The sequence below is a fragment of the Argiope bruennichi genome, chromosome 4, assembly GCF_947563725.1.
Source record: "Argiope bruennichi chromosome 4, qqArgBrue1.1, whole genome shotgun sequence".
Lineage (NCBI taxonomy): Eukaryota > Metazoa > Arthropoda > Arachnida > Araneae > Araneidae > Argiope > Argiope bruennichi.
In genome coordinates, this window is record NC_079154.1 from 81,763,424 (window position 1) to 81,790,629 (window position 27,206).

General features: G+C 24.7%; 2 protein-coding genes across 2 annotated transcripts in view; one reads left to right on the top strand and one right to left on the bottom strand.

The window, feature by feature from the left end:
* LOC129965563 (integrator complex subunit 4-like) lies at positions 1–17,805 on the top strand. The gene is made up of 19 exons (XM_056079564.1): positions 1–146; positions 2,284–2,430; positions 3,129–3,398; positions 4,358–4,525; positions 6,106–6,245; positions 6,991–7,108; positions 7,566–7,637; positions 8,705–8,876; positions 10,539–10,744; positions 11,144–11,286; positions 11,468–11,583; positions 12,668–12,801; positions 14,080–14,225; positions 14,314–14,407; positions 14,796–14,876; positions 15,019–15,203; positions 16,468–16,786; positions 17,240–17,360; positions 17,450–17,805. The coding sequence occupies exons 1-19, from the start codon at positions 93–95 to the stop codon at positions 17,617–17,619; spliced, it is 2,856 nt and encodes a 951-aa protein (XP_055935539.1). The 5' UTR covers positions 1–92; the 3' UTR covers positions 17,620–17,805.
* The window catches only part of LOC129965564 (F-box only protein 9-like), a 14,724-nt gene continuing 5,224 nt past the window's right edge, over positions 17,707–27,206 (bottom strand). The window contains exons 3-13 of the mRNA XM_056079566.1: positions 27,076–27,133; positions 25,193–25,273; positions 25,066–25,099; positions 24,743–24,863; positions 24,556–24,657; positions 23,933–23,994; positions 23,044–23,129; positions 20,456–20,572; positions 19,217–19,458; positions 18,672–18,751; positions 17,707–17,935 (exon numbers count right to left, since the gene is read on the bottom strand). Of these exons, the coding sequence (XP_055935541.1) occupies positions 17,803–17,935; positions 18,672–18,751; positions 19,217–19,458; positions 20,456–20,572; positions 23,044–23,129; positions 23,933–23,994; positions 24,556–24,657; positions 24,743–24,863; positions 25,066–25,099; positions 25,193–25,273; positions 27,076–27,133 (1,116 nt within the window). The 3' untranslated portion in view covers positions 17,707–17,802. The remainder of the gene's footprint in view (positions 17,936–18,671; positions 18,752–19,216; positions 19,459–20,455; positions 20,573–23,043; positions 23,130–23,932; positions 23,995–24,555; positions 24,658–24,742; positions 24,864–25,065; positions 25,100–25,192; positions 25,274–27,075; positions 27,134–27,206) is intronic.

The window sequence follows — 27,206 nt, forward strand, 5'->3', positions numbered from 1 at the left end:
AAAATAAACAACGCTTACCTAAACCATCGTAAACAGGAGTTCTGACAGGAAATTATCTGTTTGGAATTTTTCTCATCTAACTTATTATTAATATGGCTGCAGTATTAAAAAAACGAGCTCTTGCTGAATACAGCAGTGTTTTGCAGGTAATAGATACAAAATATCAAAAATTATAATCATTTGTTGCTCTTTAGGCTCTACAACTTAAGTAAATACAGTTGGAATTGCGCATCATTGAATATTTTTTTTATTCTTATGCATATACAAAGTAGTTTCTATATTATTTTTGAAAGAACGAAATATTAATCGTAATTAAAATTTTGATTTTATCAGTCAACATAAATTAATCTGTTTTTCCAAATTTGAGTTTTAAATAATATCTGATATCTTCTAGAAGTCGCAAATTTGTTACGAATATATTCGCAAATTACTATCGATTCTGTTAACTTTTTTCATTTCATTTTTAATCGCTACTGTAACTTGACGTTATTAATTATACAGAATCGGTCGAAATTTTTCAAAAAAATTCTTATATTTCGCAACGCAATTCTCCTAAAGTTCTTTTATTCACTTTTAATAAGATTAACTATTTTGTTAGATTATGAAATTAAATTTAATATTTGTTTTCAAAAGTAAATACTTTATAGTTTACATAATTTTATCAATATGTAGTTACTTTAAAGATAAAAGTTTTATTTTAAATTTTTTTTTTTGATGTAAACATCTTTAAAAGATATTTAATAAATTTTAGTGGGTTAATATAAATGTTTCTATATGTTACAAAGTTTATCAAAATGTTATATAAAAAAATTTAAAGTGTGGTGAGAAACATCAATATAAACCAGATTTATGTGTAGAGATTTGACAATAAGCACATCAGTGTGTGCTGTACTGTACAAATCGGCACAGTATTTTCGAAAGGATTCATCAATAAGTATAATTTTCTGCCATATATCGCTAGAAATGTTCAAATTTTTAAACTTTCATAGAAAACTGATTCTTTCCATATTATTAAATAGGCTTAGAACATATATAATTTAGTTTCACCACATAAAATATTTTACAGCTCTTCATGTGTTGCATTGTTCTTATGCCTTTCCATGTCTTTTGTCTAATATCGATCATTAATACGTCTTTTTGTGAAAGAAAAGTAATCTCATTTTTGTTATAAATAATTGTAAAATATCATTGATATATTAATAGTTTATAATTATAAAATGAATTATTATGTGTTTTTAACTGATTAATCATTAGTTTAGTTGACTTACATATTCAATTTGGAGATAGAATTTTTATGCAGTATGTTATTGCATCAATTTCTGAGAAAGTTTGCACTCATAGAACGTATTTTCGGATATTGGCACCTTTATATCAAGAGCAGGCAAAATGAAAAACAGTTGTACATTTTGAAATGGACAAAAACCTCTATAATAAAGTTGTTTTACTAGCAGTTATTGCAAACATTTTGATATACAAAATTTTAATGATCAATAATATTTATCTTTGACATGTGTTGCTGTTCACTTAATAGAAAAGTATCTAAATTCTTATATTTATTTTTCTATGTGTTCTAAGTTTACAGAAATTGAAAAAATGTTTTAAAAAATTTTAAAAGCTGCTTAATTTCTGTATTTTTGTATATTGTTTTAAGCTCTTAAAAATTACATCATGCTATTGAAATTTTTGGATATAGAATTGCTATAAAAAATATTTTTATGCCAAAATATTATTTCAATATATTTTAGTAGAAAAATAATTTTGTTTTATTTGTTGTACATAAAACTAATTTTTACAGAATTTAGGTTTGACACATTGTAAACTATAAGAATTGTGTCTAAGATTAATAATGATTTTTGTGGCAAATCATAACATAGAACTGAAAGAGAGAGTAAGGGTTCAACTATTTTAGTGATAATACTCTTCAAAATTGTAGTATTTATAAGAGAAATAATACTAACAAAATTATTTCATTAGTAAAGTTTTCAAGTAGAATTTTTAATACAAATTTTTTCATCTATAAATGTCCTTCATGAAGCATAACTAAGAAAATTTTTATGGGGAAGTATGGCAGTTGGATTTTTGCTGAATTATTGTAACAGGATATTCTGTTTGCATTTTTAGTGTCTGACAATTTTATTGTCATTTCTTAATTATTGTTATAAAAGTTTTACTTAATCATCATTAGATATTTCAGTTGGATTTTTTTCCTTGGAATTTCTTAAATCATTTTATATCTGGATTCAATAATTATTAATTGGTTAATTTCAAATTTGTTTCTTGCAGGAAAAAGCTAAAAAACCTGCAAAAAGACTACGCATCATCAAAAAAGTTGCTACATTTTCAGAATTAGATGTGGATTTATTAAAAAATACAACTTCCAGTGAAGCATTACAATTTTTGCTTTTGGTTGAAGAAGCTATTAAAGGAGAGGTAAGTGCTAAAATACTTTTCTATTTTTTCTATAATGCATAAGTGTTTAAGTTTAACATGCTTTTTGTTATCGATTTTTATTTTCTAGTCTTTTCAGAACGTTTTTATCTTACAGAGGTATATCAAGAGTAACTAGCACCTAAGCACAATATCATTTTATTTTTCGCCTTACGATCATTATCATCAGTTCAGTAAATATGGATAGTGCTTGGGGCATGATGTTATTTTTCATCCTTTCAAGATATATCAATTCAAAAAAATGATATAAATGCATTAATGTTTTGTTCTGATAGCGCATCATGGGACTGGTGCCTAGTACATCAGCAACCCACCCCTTATAGCTATGTAACTAGTGCCTTGTAAAATTTGGCTAGTTTTTTTTAAAATTATAATAATTAATCTGTATATCTTATTTGCCAATAAGATTCTAGATCGCTCTGAAATTTATAGAAAAATTGCAAATTCCATAAACAAATATCATTATTACATTGCATCTACTGTATGTATTTTGTCTGTTATGTGTTATTGTGTTTTCTTTATATGAGTAATTAGAAAATCTAACATAAAAAAAAAGCCTTTTGATTTAGTGTTACATGCCTATTACATTCTTAAAATAATTATTTGATGTTATGAAATATCAAAAATATTTTTTTAAAATATTAATTTAGTGATATTATATTTGATTTTCTTCTTTGTAGGTAGAAGCTATTCCTTTATATAATACATTATTAGAGCATTATCTAAAAGAACAAGAACCAGCAGTGAGAGTGAAAATAATCAGCATTCTTTCTCAGATGGTTCAAGGGAATTTAATTGAACCTTATTCCTTGTTTGAAGATTTGCAGCCACTCCTTAAAGGAGAAACATCACACAAAGCTATAGCTGTTCTGCTATCAACATTTCATCAAATAAAGAGAATAGAGAAGGATGATAAGCTTCACCTTCAAATTTTTCAGCTAGCTAAAAAGGTACTTTGCACTCTGTTGGTGCCCCCCCCCCCCAACTAAAAATCCTTTTTAATTTTAAGTATTTTTTTTTTTAAAGTAAAGTATTCACTGAACATTTTTAAGAACTTTGTTAACTCAACTTTGTTATATTTCAATATGCATGGTAATAACTCCTGATTAATGTTATTATACACAAACATATATGTATCTTGATGTACTGTATTATTAAATTCTAATTCATTTCTATCATAATGACTAGTTAATTGATTTTTTAAAAAAATATTTTAAGAATTAGTATCTTTTGTTTAAAAACTACACACATTCTTTAAGAATATTTATTTGAACTTTACTTTAGTTAATTAATTTATTTACTTCTGGAGGATAAATTATTACTTTGTGTAATTAATGTTTTAAGATTAAACAGTAAAATAATTATTAGGATAAAAATATTTACAACACTAAAAAAATTTTGATTGGGTAAAAAATAATGAATTTTTAAATGGTTAATAATACGTAGCTTAAAAGTTTGTGAATCAAAGTTTGGTTTATATAAAAGATTTTATAGCACAGAATTATTTTTTTATAAACCATTGATTTGAGTTATTTTAAAGAAAGGGCTTCATATTATAATTAAAGCTTAAAAGTTTTTTAAAAAACAATTTATAATCTGTTAAAAAATATATTGACTTCAAGTTAAGAAGTTCACATAAGTATTTCCTTCATAAAAGTGCATTGTTATATTTCATATTCTTTTTAAAAAAAATTTATATATACTTTGAGAATTTTTAGAAGAAATTTGAGCTTTTTTAGCTCTGAATTTTTTATACTATCAGATATGAATTGCTCCAAGTATGAAAGTAGCAGTTTTGATTAAAAAGCTGAAAGGATTAATTTTTTAAATAAAAAATTTTGTTATTCTTTATTTAAAAAGTGTTAGCAAATGAGAACTTTAAATAATATATTGCATTATCTATTTTTAGTATCTGAGTAATCGGAGTTATGAAGTAAAATGTGCTGCATTGTCAGTGATTGGTGATTTTATTGCATTGGATGACAAATCTGAAACATTTCAAAGTACTCTACAACTTCTAGCAGAATATAGCCATGACCATGAACCAAGAGTTCGTACAGAAGCTCTAAATGCATTAGTAAGTGTAGTCAGAAGTTTTGACAGATATAGTATCTATAAATTGTATCATACAACATACATGATTGAATTTACTCTCCCTTCAAATTACTCTCAGAGTAGAATGCTAGAGCTAAAGCAACCAAATTTGGCATGTGGTTGCTTAGTAGTAATAGACGTTCGCTAAAAAAAGGGGGAAGGTCAAGATTTTAATTCAAAAATTAATTAAAATTTTAACAGCTTTCCTCAATAACATCGGAGAATATTTGGAGCACAGAAGCCTTTAAAACCCAAAAATCATTTTCACACTTCATTAAAATAGTAGGAAATGCTTTTTAATGATGCCAATTTTATTTCTGTGCAGTTTTTTCTTTCTTTAAATTTAATAATTAAAAAAGTATTTTTAGCAAATTTTTTCATTTTAGTAACTGGATTTATTATCATTATTTAAAACACTGGATTTATTTAAAACAATATTAAATACATTTTTTGTATGTAAATTGTCATCGCTGTATACTCAACAGAATATTTTGTAAGTAAAACAAAGATAGAGAAATCATTTAACAATATCATGTTGCAATGTGTCAGTCTGGAGGCTCGAATCTCTCTCTCTTTCTCTTTTTTTTAATGGCATGCTTTTTAATGAATTGTATGGATTTATAACTATTATACATACAAATATTCTATTCAGAGGGGGATGTGAATTTTCTTTTCCAAAACATTTGTATTCTTAAAATATTTCCCTAATTCATTTCAGCTTGTCTCACCTGCTCAGTTTTCTAATTGAAAATTGAACTATAAACATATTTTCTTATGAACTTTAGCATTATAATGAAAAACGTTACAAAGTTGCATAAATATTTTTTAACTAATTATTTTCACATTTTTTTTTCTTGCAAACAAACATTATTAAATTTCACAGTCTGTATCTTTTGTCAATTTTCCTACTGAAGAGTTTTGTCTGAAAATTCTATTAAACATGTCAGTTTTACTTTATTATCAATAGCAGATCATTTTTCTATTGCAGAATCATTTAAATAAAATCAAAAAATTTATCTTAATCTTAGAACTTTAACACACATTCATTTATAAATTACATTTTATTGCTATATTTTTTCTAATTTCAACATTTCAACCAAAAATTATGTATATTTTTTTTATATATTTTATAATTTTTGCTATAATTAGATCTGTTAATCTTATCTGTTTTTTCTTTCTTTTTCTTTTTTTTCTGTTAACTGTAATAGTTATTTTCTAAAATCTGCTGTTTTCTTATTTTAAAACATTTACACCTTTCTTGTTATACAAATAAATGGTTCAATAGTATTTGGAATTTAGATTTTTATGATATGTATAAATGTATATAATCTTAATCGATGAGAATTTTATAACATACATAATATTGAAAATATCATAAATATTTAATAATTTTGAGTATATATAAATAACTTATTTCATAAGTTTTGATAATGCCTTTTTTTTTTTTTTTTTTTTTTTGCTTTGTTAAAACATCTAAGACAATATTTCTAGTTATTAATGCATTTTTCACTCTTAAAATGTTTTTAATTCATTATTTATTGAAAAATAAAAACTTTGCATTAGCTAAACCTTCATTATCGAGGTGTAAAGTTGGATTCTACATTATATGAAGAAGTTTGTGAAGCCCTTACTGATGATTATGAAGGTGTCAGAATGGCTGCTTTGAGATTAATTGATGTTATAAGCCATATGCATTCAGAAAAGTATGTATAGTTTGGATATTACATTATTTCATATTCAAAATCATGCATATAAAATTTTCTGTGGTTAACAGATAATTGCATAACTTGATATATTTTAATAGATAATTGAAAGAGAACATTTCATTAGCAATATTTGGCTTTAATAATTTTATAAGATTGATTATTCCTGATGGATTTCAAAAATTAAGTAATTGTGGGAATAATGATTAAGAATTTCATCCAAAGATTTTAATTTGCTCCATACTCATATACTAATGAAAAATCACTATTAAATGTAGGGAAATGGGATTTCAGTAAGTAATTTTTCAATTGCATATTAATTAGTTAAGATAATATTTTATCTTATTTTATGGAAACTTTTGAAAAGGGCTATGGATTATTTCTTAAAGAGTTTTCTGTTAAAGTCTGTTCCTCAGAATATGCACTGGAATTATACATAAATAATGCTTGAGAAATAATGATATGGATTTGACTCTAAAATTGAAGCCTATTGTTTCATATTATGCTTTTTTGACTTTAATTTTTGTGCATAAAAATAAAAAGTGAAAATATCAGAGTAGTTTTAAATTTCCTTTTAAAATGGTTTATTAACTTTTGCATGCATTGGATTTGCTTTATGAAATATGTTGCTTATATCATCAATTTGCTTTAAACAATAAATTATAATTATATATTTTTTTCTGCATTTTTGTATATTATGCTTTTATTGTCAGTGTTTTCTTATTTGTAACTTTTTCAATGACAGATTAGTTGCTGTAGGGTCAGATGAGCAGATTAGATTAGCAGATGATGCCTTTGCAAGAATATGTAAAATGATTACAGATCCCTCGACTAATGTGCGTGTGCTAGCTGCTTCATTACTGGTAAGTTTTTTTTAAAAAAACACTGTACTTACATATATATATTTTTAATGTCATAAGAAGTAAATCTTTCATTATAACATAAGTAAGGTGATAAACAGAATAATTTTTATCCTAATTTTGTATTGAAAAGCACGAATTTAGTAATTTTAATTCTTTTAAATAGTTCTTAATAAACCACTACCCAATTCAGCATACAATTGGAAGTTTACTGTATATCAGATGCAATGAAAGCCATAATAATAGTCATTAATTGTATATGTAGAAAATAATTCAGTAACCTTTTTTGTAAAAAAAAAAAAAAAAAAAAAAATTAGTAATCAATCTTAATATTTGAATAAAGACAAAAATATTTTATTTGTAAAAATGTAAATTTTTTCTTTTAAAGGATTCTATTTGTAATGTTATATCACTTTGTAATCAAAAAACACATGGATCTATATACTATATTTATTGTTAGGGCGAGTTCAAGGAAGTCAGCTTAGAATTTTTAAACCAGACACTTGACAAGAAGTTGATGTCTTCTTTAAAGGTATGTGATTCTTAATTTCTTTATTAACATTCTTTTAAATTCATTCATTGATTCTACTTATTAATTAATATTTTCCTGTTTCAGAGTCGCAGTTTTTCTGACATTTATTTAAGAAAGTGTTTTCATTATGTAATAGCTAAAACATTTTTATTTTTTATTACAGAATAATACTATTTGGTATTACCATTATAAAATACCTTGACACTTTTATATATTACATCTATTTTTTCTTAAGCATAGCAGCAATCTGTAAATATTCACTTGGTTTTTATTATATTTAATATAAATACTGTTTTTTGTATCAATTGCCTATTGAATATTTTTAAAAATATCACTTATGTATATTTTTTGAAAAAAAAGACAGGAGAAGTTAATTTTAATTTCAGTGCTTTCATGAAGACTAATTTTTTAAAATCTTTTTTTTTTATACTCATAAAACAAAATAAATATGAAGCATTGTAAAATTTGATTTGGTGGATTACTATATAATGAAGAAAAATAAAGGGCTATAGGAAATTCTGGAATGACCAATTAATGTTAATAAACACTTTTGTCATTTTTAACTGTATTAATACTCTAGTAATTGATATTACATAAAAGTATTTTAAAAGCAATGATTAAAGCGTTTTTTTTTTTTTTTTTTCATTATGAGCAATTATTTATTTGAAGCATTTTATTATTTAATTATTTAGTTATATGTTATAAAGATAGTAATAGCAGTTTAACTTTTAAAATGCAAAACATGTGTAGAGCTTTTTAAATTGTGCAATTTTTTAAAAATAATAATTTTGAAAAAAAAATGTTTCCATTGAAGAAATAACAAATTTTTGCAATTTCTATTTTAAAATAATAAAATATTTACTGATAAATCCTATTTTACATTCTACGTGTATATCACAAAATAAAATAAATTTATAGAACAAGAAATGTGATGTTTTATTAAAGATGATTAAAAATTGCACATTATGATCTTAATTATTATGGCTTTTTATTATTTTCCATTTGTTTTTATTAGCAATTTAATTAGAAGTAAAATATAACTTTTTTAAATTCGTATCAAATTATAGAAAAGACGTTCTGGCTTAGATGGTCAGAAGGATTATAATGAGGAAAATGGTTGGTCATCTGGTAAAAAAATGCATTTTGAAGCACCAAAAGAGGAAGTTGAAGATGATGTAAACCTTATGAGTTCAGGAGCTTGTGGTGCATTTGTTCATGGATTTGAAGATGAGTTACAGGGTAAGTGCAAATTTTAATATCATGAAAAGATGAGAGTTGTTATAAGAAAAAAGTATGATTCCCATATTTACAATAGATGATAGGATATGCATTGCAAAATTCTATCACAATGTTAAAAAATTAGTCATAATAATTTTAGCTACAAATCAAGCTTTAATTAATTGTTGCATTTTCGATGGCTGAATATTTTGTCTTTTAATTTTTTACCATTGATGAATTGGAAGTGATAAAGTTTTTGAATACACAGAATAAAATACAGATTTTCTTAAGAACATCAAAGTGCCCACAGTAAGTAAGAGTTTTAGAGTTGTTATTTAAGAATATGGAACTTAGCTGCTATTTCTTAGACATATCTCTATATTCATTACATGAAATTTTTATTCTGTTAATTGTGTCTATTCTGAGATCTAAATACATTTGAATCCTGCATATGTTGCTGTCAAATATGGAAGATTTCTATAACACATAACTTGATTCTAAGAACAAATATCTCAATTCTTGAAGTGAATATCTTGGAAAAGTAGCTCAGAAATTATTATATCTGTTGAATTATTCTAGGCAATAAAGCTTTCATTCTGTTATTCTAAGAAAATTTATGTTGTAAGAAGATTTACTTCATTTATTAGGTTAAGTTTTATCTATTAGAGCTAGATTTGACCTAGAGTTGTCAAATTTCGAATATATATGTTTCAAGAGGTAGGAAAGGGAATCTCAATGTTTATATATATATATATAATTTCAATTATAATTTTAATTTATAAAATATTAAATGATATTTTGACCTGTAAAACTTGAGTTTTTCTAGAAATTATTTTATATTAATATTAATCTGAGGTTTGTCTTAATTTATCATATTATGAATGCATTCTGAATGTGTAGATATTTTATTAAAAATTGCACCATTCTATTAAAAATATAATATATATCTAATTTATATGTTCTTCATAAAATAAATAACATCTCTAAACTTTAATTTTTTTATTATAATTATTCATATTGTTGCAAAAATATCAAATTTGCACAAAAGTGCTAATTTGCATAGTTTTCTGTTATATGAAAGAATCAAATAAATTAAACCAAATTATTTATGTAAAGTAGTCACTGCATGGGAAGATCTTTAATAATTTAAAATAGTTTCTGAAATTCATCTGTTATTATATCTAAGAGCCAAGATTTCAAAGGTAAGCAATTCTTATAAATTGGACTCTAGATATAATGTACCAAGACAATTTTTGTTGTTCAATTTAGGAAATTTTAAACTTATTATAGAAAAAATATTAAATCATTGATAATAGTACTGATATTGGTTAGATTATTTAAGTTGTGAAACTGGAATTGAAACTGATTGAGTGTGTTGGTAGCATAAAAGTTCTAAATTTCTAATAGTAGACAAAAGAAAGTCTATTTTTCTGTCTTCAGTTCATATCCTTTGTTTCTTGTTGTTTAAAGATTGAGTAATATTAATATTTCTATATTTTATGAAAGAGAAAGTAAGCATTTTAAGGTAGAAAATTTGATTGAAAATGAGAAACAAAATCCTTTATAAATATTGAAAACAAGTTTTGAATATATTTTACATCTTAAAATTTTTTAGGAGTTATATTATTCTAAATATATGTGTATACCTTTATTCAATGCTTATCCATTTTCTTTAAAATTTAGAGGTGCGAACTGCAACTTTGGATTCATTTTGTAAACTGGCTACTTATTTTCCATCTTTTGCTGCAATATCCCTTGATTTCCTTGTGGACATGTTCAATGATGAAACCGAAGAAGTATGCTTAAAAGCTATCCATTGTCTACAAAAGATTAGTCTTCATATAATGCTGAGAGAAGACCAATTGAAAACAATTTTAGTTGTATTAGAGGTACATTGAAGAATTTATAAATTATATTTCAAATAGCTTAGCTTGCATATATGATTAGTGAAAAGTATAATTGTTTTATTATGCAGGAAATGTTATTTAAAATTATTTTTATTTAACCTTTTATAACTTTTTATATCATCAGTTAAACAATTAAAAAAATGCCTCTTAAAATTGAAGGGAGAAAATTCCTTGCTGCTTTATTTATTGCCATTTTTTATAAATATTTCTGTTATACAATTATAACTTCTTTCTTTTTTAACAGCTTAGATTATTTGCTTAATTATATTTGAATTTATTAAAGTTTCTTATTTGCTTTAAAACTATTTTATTTACTCTGTTAGCTTAGTTCATTTATTCAATATTTACACTTTTTTTTTTTTTTTTTTTTTTTTTTTTAAGGATTTCTCTATGGATTTAAGAGAAGCCCTTCATGCTATGCTTGCAATGTGCAGACTGACTACCAAAGAATGTTTAAAATTTTGTATTGACAGTCTTCTTAAAAATCTGATGCGCTACCCACAAGATAAAAGATCTATTTGGAAGTAAATAATTTTGAAATTATCTAAAAGAGATTGAACATTTCAAGTAATATTTGGCTATTATACTTGTAAAAACGAAGATCTTTTAAATTTAATTGCTTTTTAATATTAGGGTATATATAATCACTAGTATTTTTTTTTTTTTTTTTTTTTTTGCTTAAAAATTATGTAAATTTTGTTTTAGATGTTTACAACAACTTGGTTCCAGGCATCCATATTTAACTTTACCTCTAGTTCCTGAACTACTTAGCATCCATCCATTTATTGACATGACTGAACAAAATGTTGAAGATCCTGCATGTATCCTTTTCATACATTATATGTTTGTGTATGTGTGCATGCATGTATGTATGCATATGCCTCTTGAGACATAGTATTTTGTTGCATACAATTTTCAGATGTTTGAAATAAAATTTCTCTTTGGCATTTATTATACAATATATCAAGTTGAGTGTGCAAATTTAATTTAAAAACATTCTATTAAAATTTTGTAAATATAAATAAACAAATAAATAAATGAAATGAAACTGAATTTCCTAAAAAAGACAGAAAGAAAATGAGGTATCATTAAATAATACTTCATTTTCATCCCCCCCCTTCCTCTAGCTTAATATACATTTAAGATCACAAAACAATTTTTATTTTCCTAGAGCTGTAAAATATCTTTTGTAAGTGAATATGTTTGTAATATTTGCAACTGAAAATAGTTTTAAGAGATCTGAAAAATATGATTTGTTAATATTTTAAGCTCTAATTACTCATTTATTAATGATATTTCAATATAAAAAATACAGTACCTAGTATTATTATTAAATATTACAATATTGCAAATTATTAATAAATAATAAATAAATTTGCAATGAATATGGATATGAAGAAGGTAAAATAATTTTAAAACCAATTCTTTTAAAATTCTATTCACTTAGTCAAAAAAAGTAGAAAAAAGAATGGTTATAACAATTATATTACTGCAGAATTATTTGTGAGACATTCTTTGTATTCACAGTATTTGATTTATAAAGCAGACATAAATGAAAATGTTATACCTTGATTTATATGTGTTATATGAAATGGAATTAATATAACACATAGTCTTGTTAAATTAAATAATAAAATGTATTAAAAAACCATCATTGCAAATTTTTTTCTATTGATAAAAGATTCTGAATATCCTGATCCTAAGTTCCCTATTTTTATAGAATGACAGTGGAAATTATATATCAATATTTCATTGTAAGATTTATAGATAGAAATATTTCAAAAGAATTTGTTGTTTTAATATGAGAAACATTTCCTATTCTTTTTTTAGTTTTCTGTATTTGAATGTACATCTATATTATACTTTCAAAAATGAAAAGAGTTTTACCTTAATAATTTTATCCAGATATATGTAATCTAATTTTGGTATTTAATGCTGCGGCCAATTGTCCTGTTATGCTCTCATTGTTTGATGAATATACACAGAAACATTATTCCTACTTAAAAGACACTTTTCCACATTTAGTTCCCCAACTGAAGGTAAGTATTTCACTTTTTTATATAATAACATTCCAAAACATGTACAACTTTTCTGTATGGTCTGTGAAAGTATGATTAACAAATTATGCACTAAAATTTGTATATGAAAATATAATCATACAGCAAAGTGAATTAGTGAAGAAAGAAATTAATTAAAATTTAATTGGGTTTTTTTACATGATTTTATTAAAATGCAACAGTGCAATCAGAAAGTCATGTTTACATTGTAAAAGATAGTCAACATTGTTGCCCATTGTCATAATACAAATTTTACTACGTTGATATCTAAATTCTCGACTATTTCAAAGTAAGCAGGAGTAACATGAATTCAGTTAAAAGTAGGAGCTAAGACAATTTTTGATGCTTACAGGTGTCTTATAAATCAGAATTTCATCTCCATTAAGGAAATTCGAGTTCGAAACTTTTTTTTTTTTCTTTTGCACAAATACCACAATTTATCAAATGTATTTTCTCAATACATATCCTCTTGCTCGACAATTACTCTTTTGATGGATATTTCCCCTTATATGTCTTAGTGTGAGATTATTCTATTTCTTGTATTATTCATCCTAAAGCAATATCCTCTAGTTGTCATTAGTTATATATTCAGACACAATTTTCCTTATGAAGATTATTCAAGATTTAATAGATCAATCAAGTTTTTAATCATTCCCCAAAGAACCGTAAAAAAATTATATATTGAGGTACAGCTACCAACATTATATTCACTTATCTTTAATGTTTCGTGTAAAAACACGATTTTCATATTGTAAGCATGCTTTAGCTATTTGATTATATCCGACATCTGGAGCATGTGTTAAACATTCAATTGTGCAATATATTGTCTTAAATCGATCTATTCTGTAGACATATTTTTCATTTATAAATACTATGAATTTTTATACAAATGAACTTTGTCGTATATTTGCTACAGTTTGGATTATAATTTTTTTTTTATTTGCAGGTAATTTTATATATATCCATTTGTGCTGGAAATATATATAATTACCAAGACATTTATATTTATTTGTTAAATAAATTGTCATTTATTTTAATAAAATTTTAATTGATTTTAAAACCTGAAACAAAAAGAATTTATCTTTGCACAAGCAGAAATTGTTTGTAAACTTTTTTTATTTAGTAAATAGAGGTTATTATTTAAATTATCAAGGGTTTTTTTTTTTTTTTTTTCACTAGTACCTTTGACAATAAAATCTCATTAGATTTGAGGAATAGGTATTTATTTATAATCTGTATATTTATGAATTTATTTCTTAGCTCAGAAATGTATCTGCATCACCTTCTGACCTTGAATCATCAGATGAACACTCACGCAAATTTTTAAACCAAGTTTTGGAGAGAGTTGCTGCTGCTGAACACCGGAATCCAAAAGCTAGACAAAATATTTTAGAAACTTCTATTCAGTATGTAAAATTTAAAATGCATTTATTTAATTGCATCATATATTAGCTAAAATAAAAATTATTATTTAGCATTATTTGTGTTTTTCAGAGATTTGAAGCAACTGTCAGCTATTGAACCAAAGCTGTCTGCAGCTGCTAACTGTGCTGCTTTATATATACAGTGCCAGCTTCTCTTAGCTAAAGTAAGATATGATAAATTTAACTTCATGACATAATTTATTTTTGTACAATTTTATCAAAAACAATCAACCTTAATATATTATAACCAATTGATTTTTTCATATATATATTTCAAAACAGAATAATAAAAATGAGTTTTGAAGATAAATAATTTCAAAAGTTGGAATAATCATAAATTTTCAGTTTTATTTAAATAAGTTTTTGTGCCTAAAGTATTTTCCTTTTTTCATACATATAATTATATATTAATATAAATGGTACAATGTCAGTCATATTAATAACATGCGAACTGTTTTGAAGTTAAAATTCTAATATTTTGTAGAACATGCAGATCATTCAAATTTAAATGTACAATGCCAGAAAGTATTTAAATAACATACTGTTTTGCAGATTATTTCAAATAAAAATTGGTTGAATCCTTCACTGTTATCTCCATTACAGAGCAGTTCCCTAAAATCATCATTGGAACAAGTAAGTGTCTTATAACTGTAAAAAAATTAAATTTATAACTTAGAAAATCTTTTGTTTGAACGATAATAGGAAAAACTATATTTCATTTTGTTAAGTCTGGTTTTGATATCAATTCTTTATTTACTTAATATTTTATCTTTAGTTGTTACAGCTGTCATTTTGTTTGAGTCACCAATTTTTGGGATTAAATAGCGAAGAGATAATATGCTTAAGACAACTGAGGCTTCGAGCTTTATCTTTGCAATTGTTGGTCCTTATCAGAGGAAGCAATACTTCAGCTCTTGGGCCCTGTGAGGCCTTTTTGGAACAAGTTGATTCATTACAAAGGTAAATTATAATTTTCAGTTAAAATACTTTTTTCCCCTCTGATATATAAACAAGGGGCAAATTATTTAAAATTAAAATAATTAATTACCCTCTTTAAGCTTGAAAAAAAATTATAAAATACTATGTTATGTTTTATAAATGCTATATTATCTTTTTTGTAGAGACAATACAAATACTTGTTAAAATTAAATTCATTCTAATTACAAAACAATAATGCTACTTGAATAATTGGAAAACTAATATAGCATTAATTTATTACTCTTGAACCATTAAAGCAAATATATAAAGAATAGATAGTTTTCTTCCCAAAAACTAAATGTTATTGGATAAAATGTTCATGGAATTTTTTTTATATATAACATGTGAATCTCTTAATTTAATGAATGCCTCTTGTAGTTCACTAAATTTAAATTTCATTATAATATTTTTATTAAAGATAGTTTGATGCGATAAAACACTACATGCAATTGTTTTGTTCCAGTATTTTTAAACCATGTTGAATAAATTATACTGTTAAGTTTAAAGATCTATCATTAACTAGTAACAATTTTTTTTATTAGTAAAATTGATATAACATAAGAAGTCCAACTACTGAATTCTATATAACAGGAAAAATTTTCTCACTGTTGCAACTTAAAAAGAAATAAAAACTTTTATGGAAGAACGTAAACTTATTATAGCATATTAAACCTTTGGCAACCAGCAGGCTCATCTTGTATGTTGGTTATATATAATTAAAATGTTTTGATATAATTTCATTTCCATGATTCCACTATATTCCCTGACATTAAAGCCCTGTTATTTGACTTATATTTAACTTATTATATTTATATTTTGACTTTTATTATTTGTTATTTGAATATGTTCTGCTCAATGTATAAGTAAGCCCTTCAAATGAAGACCAGTCCCTTAACACCATGAGGTTATTAAATATATAAATGTGCAATCCAACTGTCTTCTAAGTTTCATAGTACTGTAACTTTACATGAAGGATAAAAAAAAGTACTTGAAGTAGGTGTTTTTTTATTTTTAAAGCTTGGTAGCTGAAGATTAAATAATTTGGCCTGTAGAACATAAACACACACTCAGCTTCATTATTAGTAGAGATAAATATGTAACCACAATATATATATATCTTTACCCTGTATAGCTTTAAAATGTAATGTAACTTCAGATAGAAAATTTAAAATATTTTTTCCTCAAACGCAAAAAAAAAAAAAAAAAAAAAAAAACACATTGTTAAACACTTTTCTTTTTATTTCAGATTTCAAGAAGAACAAGGTCTTAACCCTGATAGTTTTACTTCTGCACTCTTCCGAGATTTGGACCTATTGGAAGATCCTAAACCAGGAACAGTTGCCCGAGTGCTGCAACCTTTATTGCAGTCATGCCCTTGCCCTTCTTTGCGTCTAAATGTTGATAACCCTGAAGGTTTAGAAAGGGTGAAGCAAGCAAGTGCGGTAATACATGAACCAGCTGCTGATTCTGAAACTGTGCATAAATTTACTGCTGGTTTGGTTTTAGGAATAACTATGGATGCCGAGATAGAAAATGTTGAGAATGTGAAAAACGTTAAAGTGAAAGTAAGCAAATTCATTATTAATATCGAAGGACAATATCTCTTTTAAACATTAGCAAAAGTTCTTATTGAAACTATTGATAATTTCTTCTCATATAAACAATTCATGTATTGGAAGTAAAATGTTTTAGAATCGGAAAAATCTTTAAAATAGCCAGATACATAATATTACTATATTAATTTTCAATACTTTCCAAAGTATCAAAATATAGCTTATCATTTCTATACCTGAAATATAGTTGTATAAGACTCTGCATACTATATATTCAAATTTTGAAACATATTTTTAAAAAATTCAACTCTTTGAAGCAATTATTATAGTTACGTTTGCATACTCGGATGCAAAATCTCTGTTAATCTAAGTAAAAACTAAAAAGAAAATCTTTAATAGTATGCTAACTATTAAATATTTACACCTAAAACTAATAGATTTCAGTTAAAAATAAATCTTTTACAGGTGAAATATCCAGATCAGCAAGTACAACTCATTTTACCAAGACTAGCAGATTTCAGACAGCAGGGAGAATTGCAGTATAGATTGTATACTTCTGTTTTACTCTCACACAGTATTTGGTCAGGTATGTTATAAAATTTTAGAATGAATTTATATATATATGTGTGTGTGTGTGTGTAAAAAGCAATCAATTTTTTTTTATAAATCTTACAGAGGCATGTCATGTAGAAATGAGTCTGGTGTTAGATTTTAGTGATACTGAAGCAAGTGCACGAAACAGCCAAAAAAATACTGGTTGGTTGAAGGCAGAAGATAATACAATTGAACTATCAAAGCCAGTGAAAGTAAACATTTCTCCGAAACCAGCAAAGAAAGGAATATAAATTTTTTACATAAGGTTATTTTACTGTATATAAATAAATGTTTTTTTATTGTAAAATCCTGAAATAATTATGTAATATACATAGACATATGAATCAAAGATTTTAATAATAATGGATGAAATAATCATATGTACAAACTTTTTACAATTAAAACATTATAAAATTCACAATCTTTCAACTTGATCACATTAGCTTTGTGTTAATTCTTTCCAAAGGACTTTCAGACTCAGCAGTATAAGATTTAACTCGAGAAAACCAAAATGGTGGGAAAGTTGATGGCAAAATGTCAAATTCCGAGACAGCTTCCTCACCAATTCTACAAAATATCAAGTTCAATATCCATTATATTATTTAATAATCAAGTTCAATATCCATTATATTATTTAATAATAAAGACAATATATCTGAGTAATTATTAAGACTCAATAAGCAAGATTATATATTAAATATAAATAGTTTAAATAAAATTGTTAATATTATTATGATTTACAGTTATCAATACAATAACATTCAGTATCTAATTTAGCTGTATTTATCTTCAAGCAGCCAGTTATTATCATAGCAGAAGTTGGACAGTAGATACCGAGCTTTTGCAATGGGTACATTAGTAGATTAAAGCTGGAAATGACTCAAATGCCTTACTATACATATGACATGTCAATTTGATGGCAACTTCAAATATAAGATTCTCTACCTTATTAACTTTGTTTCAAAACACATTACATACACAGGAAAGCTATTATCGCAGTCTAGCCTGCAAAAACATCAATTTTTCATATTGAAACATTTTTGTGGAATAATTAGCAGCAGATTATATATTATTTAATCTAATCTTCAAAATTATTATTTCTTGAAATTAAGGTGAGCATGCAAGTATTTGAAATGGCTGAAATACAAATGTTGTTAAATAAGAAATTTTCTTAAGGTTACTGACATTTAGAAAAATGGATACTGAATTTTCAAATTTCACACTCACTAGATTTTTTTTTTATTATTGATGAAGAATTTAAATATACATCTATAATAGTTATTAACTCATAGAAATCTCTTACCTATAAACTACATGACTGGAATATCGCATCCAAGCCAATTGGCAGTTTATTCTTTTTTTGTAGTTTTTCACTTCAAGCTCCTAAAATTACCAAACTAGGATTAAAATTTTATCCTCTTCTCCTTTTATTGAGTATTGAAATGTTACTAGAAAATAAGCATATTCAAAATACTAATTAACTTCTTATTCTAACAATTTGCTAAGTTGAAAATGATTAGCAGTAATTCATAAATTTTTAATTCAAGGACTTAAATCTTGCACTGATATAGCACACATATAAAGCAAGGTCATTATATCGTTATAGTACAAATAATATTAAAGTTTTTTTTTTTTTTTTTTTTTTTTACTTCTGATTTTAGAAGAAATCCAAAATAGAAACATTTCTTTGATGGGATGCTTTCATGTGCAATTTTAATCTGACAAATTAATTGTTTATGGCTTTTTTTTTCTTTCACTCTTCAGAATACAGGAAAAATTTGAGTTAACACACAACAAAAATCTTTTTCAATACATATATATATAATTAGTAACAAAAATGTAACTTACAAGATGATAAGTCTGATCTTGAACTTCTGATAGATTTGCTTGTCTGTGCCTTCTGTAACGATTATAGAAATTTGTAGATTGAGCAACAGTTTCACTTTTCGATTTTTTTACTGCTGCCACAACAGTACTTCCAACGAGTTTGAAACGGCCTATATGCACATTAGGATCTTTTACTGTTTTATGGCGCAGCTTGTATATAGACTGATATGGGTCATCAGGAGTAGTCAGCATCAGTACAGTACCTAAATATAAATGCAAATTTAATAATAGCAAAGGCTTAAAATTAATAACTTTAATTATAATATTAAATATTATAAATATTGCTTGAAATTAATGCAAGTAACATACAGTTTCAGATCACAATAAAAACAATTAATTTTTTTAATGACGCAAAGATGCCAAAAATTTTTTCCAGTATGATAGATATGTGGGAAAAAAGAAAAACAATATTAAATAAATGCTATTGATACTTGTTTTCCAATGAAAAATTTTATAATATAGAGTAAAAATTACCAAAAAATTAATCAAATAAAATATGCATGCTTAAATAGTATTCTTTATTTTTAACTGTTACAATCAATATTATAGAAAATTCTGTTTCTTGAATTAATCTTTAAAAAAGTTAATTGTGGTTTCATAACAAGAAATCAGTTTAAAAATGGAAATTTATCTTTATTAAATAAGAAAAACATGCAAAATAATAGTTTGTATCTAAATCAAATTACATACCTGACCCTGTTATTTTGGAGGACCAAAATATGTACCTTGGAATATTCAATTTTAAAAAAATTTTAATAAAACAAAATTATGTTGTTGTTTTTCTATCATAATTTAATTTTCAAACACAGCACAAAAATTAATTATACTAATTTTTGTGCTATGTATATTTTTCTATTTTTAATTAACTTTAATAGATTTTAAGCTTATTTTATAACAGAATTTCATTGTTGAAGTTAAGCTCAATTCTTCTTGCTGCTACAAATATTTCATCCTAGATTTTTTTTTTTTTTCCCATTTTAAATAGTTTCAATATTAATTTTTTTCTCCTTTCTCAAAATTTCGTTGTCATTTAACTTTAGACTTGAGCAATCGTGAAAACATTTTAAAGTGATTCCAATTTTAAACATTGTTATGCTTTCCTGTGATACAATTAGATGTATAAAGGTATTTACAGAAAATTAAGGAAATGAATGCAGAGTGTAATGATTACATCAAAATATTTCAGAACTGTGAACTTACCATCTGGAAAGAAACGCAAATATCTGTAGTATGCAACTAAAAAGCAAGGTTTATAATGAGTATCTTGAAAAGAAGACTCTCCATAACGTACATAAGTTGTTTTGCTAATGTACACACCTAGAAGAAAATGAACATTTTTTATTACATTGATGATTACTAGTTACACTAAAAAAAATTCTTACGTACTAGAAAATAAGATACAAAAATTATTATTTTTAAAATTAGTCTAATGCTTTTTTTTTCTGGAAGAGGCGTGCAGTTATCCATATTATTACAAAGATTTTAAAATTAGCTTTCATTTTATTTAATTTTGGTACTACTTTATTTTTATAATCTCTACAATAAATCATCAAAAAATGCAACCAACCATCTTGGTATCTTATATATAATAAGAGCTTGGCATAATCTGAAAATCACAAAGTAAATTTAACTTTTTCACTACATAATAACTAGTCATTAAATCAATAGTTAGAGTTTTATAAAAGAATTACGCTGGAAAATGCAGGAAATGTTTTCAAACTTTATGATATAGTTTTTTTCTTTATACATTCATAAATTTGTTTTTACATCAAAAAAAAATAATAATGAACTATTTCTAATAAACAACTGATTTGTTAAATTCTACAACTATTCTTCTTGAATTCAGCTACAGTAAAAAAAAAAAAAAAAAGAGAGAAAGAAATACCTAGAATACTTTACTATTATTTTGCAATATAAAATGACGTTTCTGCTTTAACATTGGACACCTTTTAACTTCGTAACATTCACATCGCACATTAACTTAAAATTTAATATATAATAGAGCAGTATCTATACATACAAATATAAGAGCTGTAACTTTGACAGTAAAAAACTTTTTTTTTAATGAATAATGAAAATTTAAGCATTTTAATTTGTTTGTCTATACCATGCTGTTGCACTAAACTGTAACAACCATCACCAAAAATGTAATAAAGTTTAAAATATTTTAAAATGAAAAAAAAAAAATCTGAATCTATCTAATGAATTATGTTAAAACTACAAGAGCAAAAATTCCTAAAATCATATTTTAAAATTAAAATGAAGGATGTAAATCAAGTTAAAATTAAACTAAAAATAACATGACTATAATCATATGTTGATAAAATAAGTAAATCAAAGAAAACCATCTTTTAATTTAAAAAATAATCCAAAAAAAAAAAAATCTTGATATAAATATTTTTTTGAGACTCCTAGTACATTAACTCTTGGTCATTATTCTGGACATGTGGAGAAGTTTTTGTATAAGAACCTGGTAAAATTAAATCTTTGATAGTTTTAAAGATTTTTAAGTGATAAATATTCTGAATTATGTCATTACCTGAAACAAACATATCCTTCACGTCTATAAGGTATACGATTTTGAGCATTTTCATTGTTAAATAAAGTTTTGGAAAATTCTAAAGCTTTTTTTTCTAAGATTTGATGAAGACTGATGTTCATAATAGACTTTATTTCACCATGTTTAGTTGCAAAATATTTTGTGAAGTTATCATATTTAAAAACCTAATATTGGTGGCTAACCAAATAACGGATCTAAACCTTGGCAACTAACAGTGGTTTTTTAGAAGCAGAGATAGAGATCTTATTATTATTATTTGCATTTGATTTATTGTTTTTCTGAAATAAATCAGAGTAATGAATATAAATAAATTTGCTTCAGTACAGAAAAATAGGTAATAATGTAGAAGAAACAGATTTTATTAATGGAGAGAGATAGTAGTATTAGATACCATTTATTATAATCCAGAATGTGGTAGGCAAAATATATGTGCGAGTTAGTTTAAGATTGCAAGTCTCTAGTATTAGAACACATTGATGATGTCTGGGCAAATGTGTGAAAACAGCCATGAATTTTTAAATTGCTAACAAAGTTTAAATACTGTTGTCTGTAAATTATTAAACCATTAATGAATACGACAATCTGGGAGTATAATCTGTTAAAAGTGTTTTAGACTCAGCAAATAAAATATGTTTTCTTAATTTTTGTGCTTAGAATTTCTCTTCTGAAACTGGGAAAAAAAATGTAGTATGTTGACATATACAATGAAACTGCTAAACAAGCAGTGCCTTCTATCTCAGTTTCACAATTTTTACCACATGAATAACTTTTTGTTTTGTTTTGTTTTTTGCCACTAATAATAAGTAGTTCCCTTTTTTTCCCATCTGATGTGAGGGAGGGGGGAAAACCCAGGAATATTCATTATTGGATGCAACACATTCAGTTTCTTTGTGCAACTTGACTATTTCTATATATCTTTATTACCTTCAAATTATAAAACAATAGAGCAAGAGAACATGAAAAAAAGTGCGAGAAACAATAAATGTTATATTTAAGAATTAAATAATATAAATCTATGGAAGAATATTTCTCATGTTTGTATTATAATAATTTCAAGCAGCATATGGTGGAATAAATTGTAGTTGAAACAGTATTTTAAATTATTTAAAAAAATTTCACAATGGAAGTTAGAAGATTTTTATTTAGTGAAATTATTACATTGTAAAAAGTTTAATTAACTATGTTGATAAATTATAAAAATTAAGAGAAATTTTTAAATTTTATTTACCATTAAAGCTAAGATGAGGACGTTGGATATACATATTCCTCCAACTGCCATATTTATTTGGATTATCAATATTCATATCCCATGTCCTAAAATAAGAAAATCATACCTTTGAAAATTTATTTTAAATTTCAGTTTTTGTATTTAAACTACAATTTGTTTTATAAAAGCACTTTTTGAAACTTTTACATTATATATTAAAATATAAAATTAAGCAGTTTCCAGCAAAGTTGAGATACACTTGATATTATGAGTTAATATTTACCAGAACAAGAGTTACTTTTATCAATGAGGACAGGACAGTCCCTTCTAAGTGTGAGTAATCAAACTTAATTAATAATTTTACTTCTACAATAAAAAAATAACACTTTTCTTTTTTATTATTTCACTTAGCTTAGTTTCCTTTTCCTCCTAAACAATTAAAGCAATTGAATATATAGAACATAATCTGCTATCATTTTATTTCTTATTGCAACCAGTTGCATGCAAAATAAAAAATAAATATCTGTTATAATTTTTTACATAAAAAAAAATGTATGAAGTAATAACAGATAAGGCATTAACAAGCAATCAGCAATATATTGAGTTTTTACATAATTTATCCCCCCCCTTTTTTACTGACTATAAATTAGCCAAAGCTCCTAACATTAATCATTATATAATAACTCCTGTGTAGATCTTAAAGTAATTTCTTTCCATATTAAGATATTGAAACACACAATCTAATTTCTCAAGACAAATTTTGTCAAAATAAAATTTGAATTGATAAAAATAAAAGCATCAATCAAATTAAAAGCATGAGAATTTTTAATGCAATATGAAGACATATTGGCATTTACAAAACATGCATATGAAAGGTTTGAGAAATTGCTGAAAAAAAATTTAAAAATACCTTAAGCATATCAAATGCCATAATTCTGGATCTCTTGAACAAAGATAAAATCCTCGACAAACCTAAACAATAAACATTTAATCTTTTACAACTTAATTTAGCTGGAATAATATCTACATTTCAGCAACTAAAAAAAATACTAACACAATTTCTATTGCTTGATAGATAGCAATTTTTTTTCTACTATCAAGCAATACAGAAGTTTAAAAAAGACTATTATTTAACATTTATAAATGAACAAAAATCCAAAAATGAAAGTTCTAGTAAAATTTTTCTTACAAAAACAATTCTTTCAGCCACATTTTAAATTCATCATATAAGTAATATGTCTTTAACTTCTTGAAATTTGATAAATTGAAAACAAAATTCATATAATTAAGAAAATAAATCTTTTGATGTTATTGGCTTATACATATATATCTTACGATTATTACAAATTTCCGTTCATGTAATTTACTTTTTTTCCTTTTTTTTGCATTCTATTATAGGATATTGAATTGTTAACCTTTTTTATACCATAGTAGTTCTATTTATCAATAAATAAAATTTTGGATTTACATTTTAATGAATAAACATATACATTTCCAAAATTAGTGTGGTTAAAAATAAAAAATAATAGTTACCTTGGCAGTTTTTTCTAAGGAATATATATCTAGATTTTCACCTACAACCCATTTTAAGATGTAAAGGAATATTTCAGGAGGTAGGCAAGACATATGGCTTGTCTAGTGAAAAAAGTATCATTTAAGAATGAGAGGGAAAAAAATTTTAAAAAAGAGAAAAGGAAATACATTATCAAAAAGAACTAACCTTTTGTTCATGTTTTGGTTCACAAATTCTAGAAGTACCTGCTTTGAAAGCAAGTTTCTTAAATTTATTAACAAGATTGTCTGTATCATCATCATCTGAAGACGAATTTTCTTCTGAGTCACTATGATAGAAAGATAATGTAATTGGCATAGCAAGACATTTTTGCATGAATATTTTTAGACAAATTATAATACATAATAACATTAAATATATAAAAAAATTATTAATTATTTACTATTATAATTGGATAATATGGAAAATGTATTACACTATTAGTTTTGGAAAATTTAATATCCACACTAACTATTTAAAAATTTAAATACCTTTTATCCGATTCAGAATCTTCTATGTTTTCATCTATAAAAATAATAAGTGTATCAGATATCGTGAATCAGAGGAGTTATAAAATATTTTAGACAGTAAATGTAGGTTTACATGATTAGAACTTACTAAAATTATCTTCTATATTTTCTTCAATACGAAATTCAATATCAGGCACCAACTGAATAGCTCTACGGTATAATGAAATTGCTGTTCACAATAGAGAGAAGAACAAACATCTTTAAAAATTTTCACTAAAATTAATAGGCATTAGATTCTAGAATAAAATGTTTCTATCAGCAATTTTAAAAAGAAAAAAATTTAAATATAATGTATACATATTTTATCTGAAAGTATAGTGTACCGAAAACTATGACACAAATTTATTTATATTTAAGTATCTTTTTGCTATAATCCTCAAAATGGAATATTAATTTTAAATTATTTAAGAAATCATTAGTAAAACTGTATATATAAAAAAAGAACAAATGCAATGATATTATAATAATTTACTTAAATGCTTATCAGAAATATTTGTCGAAAAGATATTTACTTGTACAGTGAAACCTTTATACAGTCTTAGTTTGAAGCAATATTAGCAAATCTGAAAGATTTTCACTTTTGAAATACAAATTTAAAATTAGATCTATTATCTCTGATATAGTACAGTTTAAGACCTGCTTAAATAGAAAAATAATTCATTCAAGAATTTCTAATTGGGGGAAGGGGGGGGGGAGATGGAAAATACAATTTACATTTGTTTGGATTTTTCACTTTTATTTATTTATTTTAGAATAATTTCTTTCCCATTCTAATTCAAAAGTAAACTGCTTTTTGAGAAATAGACAGTATTATAACATATCTTTTGAAAGTCTTTTGAGTTGAAAGCTTTATTTGCTAGTGGTTGCAATCCATATCAACTACTACTCCTTCAGAATTTGAATTTGTGCCAAACAGGCATAAAAAAATTATTAGTGGAGTTTTTCTTATGTAACTTCTATAAGCTAATCTAAATTAAAAACTTGTTTAGAGAAAATCAAAAGGGCTATACTTGTAGGAAAATCAGTTATATTAAGTGAAAGGCATATTTTCTCAATCCACAGAAAGAGATTAATTTCATTTTTGTTTCCAATGCTAATATGAGTACATGGACTTTTTACTTCTCTTTCTTTAATAAAAATTCAAAAATCAAGATGATGAAAGGAATGAATTTTATTGAAGTAGAATAGACAATCACCCCTTTACTTGGAGATATTCAAATGGTTTTCTGAGGATTTATTTTAAAATCATGCCTACGGGCCAAAAATGCCATACCACAAAAGCAGTTAATAAAAGAAGTGACAACTATTCAAGTACTGTTTTCTTTTAAGAAATTTTACTTAATATTATAAACTAATTTATTACCTTTAGAAAATTTAACAATAATATTATTTGTATTATTAAAGCTTCTAAAAAAAATACAGTCATAAAGATTTTAAAGCATTTATTACTGAAATGTTCCAATGTAAGACAGATGCAATTACTTAAGCAGTTTAAATACAAGAAGTAGAGAAAAAAGTTATCTTTTTCTTTTTTTTTTTTAATTCTTATTCCGAAATAATAAAATGGTGACAATGGGTATTTATTACTGCTACTATGAAAGTATTTCAGTTTTGAAAAATTTTATTGCATAATATAAATTAATTTGGAATCTTTGGAAAAATTTAACTAAAATGTCATAAAATTTTTAGCATTGTACTTATAAGTCTTTCAATAAAAAAAAAAAAAAAAAAAAAAAAAAAATACAGTCATTAAAACTTTGTGGATTTTTCATATTAAAAATTTTCAAAATAATAAAGATGTAATTACATACAAGAGAAAGAGAGAAAAAAAATTAATTCTTATTCTGAAATAATGATTATGATTAAATTAAAATCAAACTTTTGTTATTTGATGATAAATGAAAGACATGTCAGAAGTGCATTATAGAAAAATATTTAAAATAAATTTAAGTGAAAAATTTAGGATCATACCATCTTGCAATTTCCCATTCTTCTCTGCTTGAACACCTTTCAAAAACAGAGTTTTTGCCTATAAAAACAAGAGCTCAACATTAGAAAAGTCAAATAAGTAATTATTAATTACCCATTTTTAAAAATTCAGA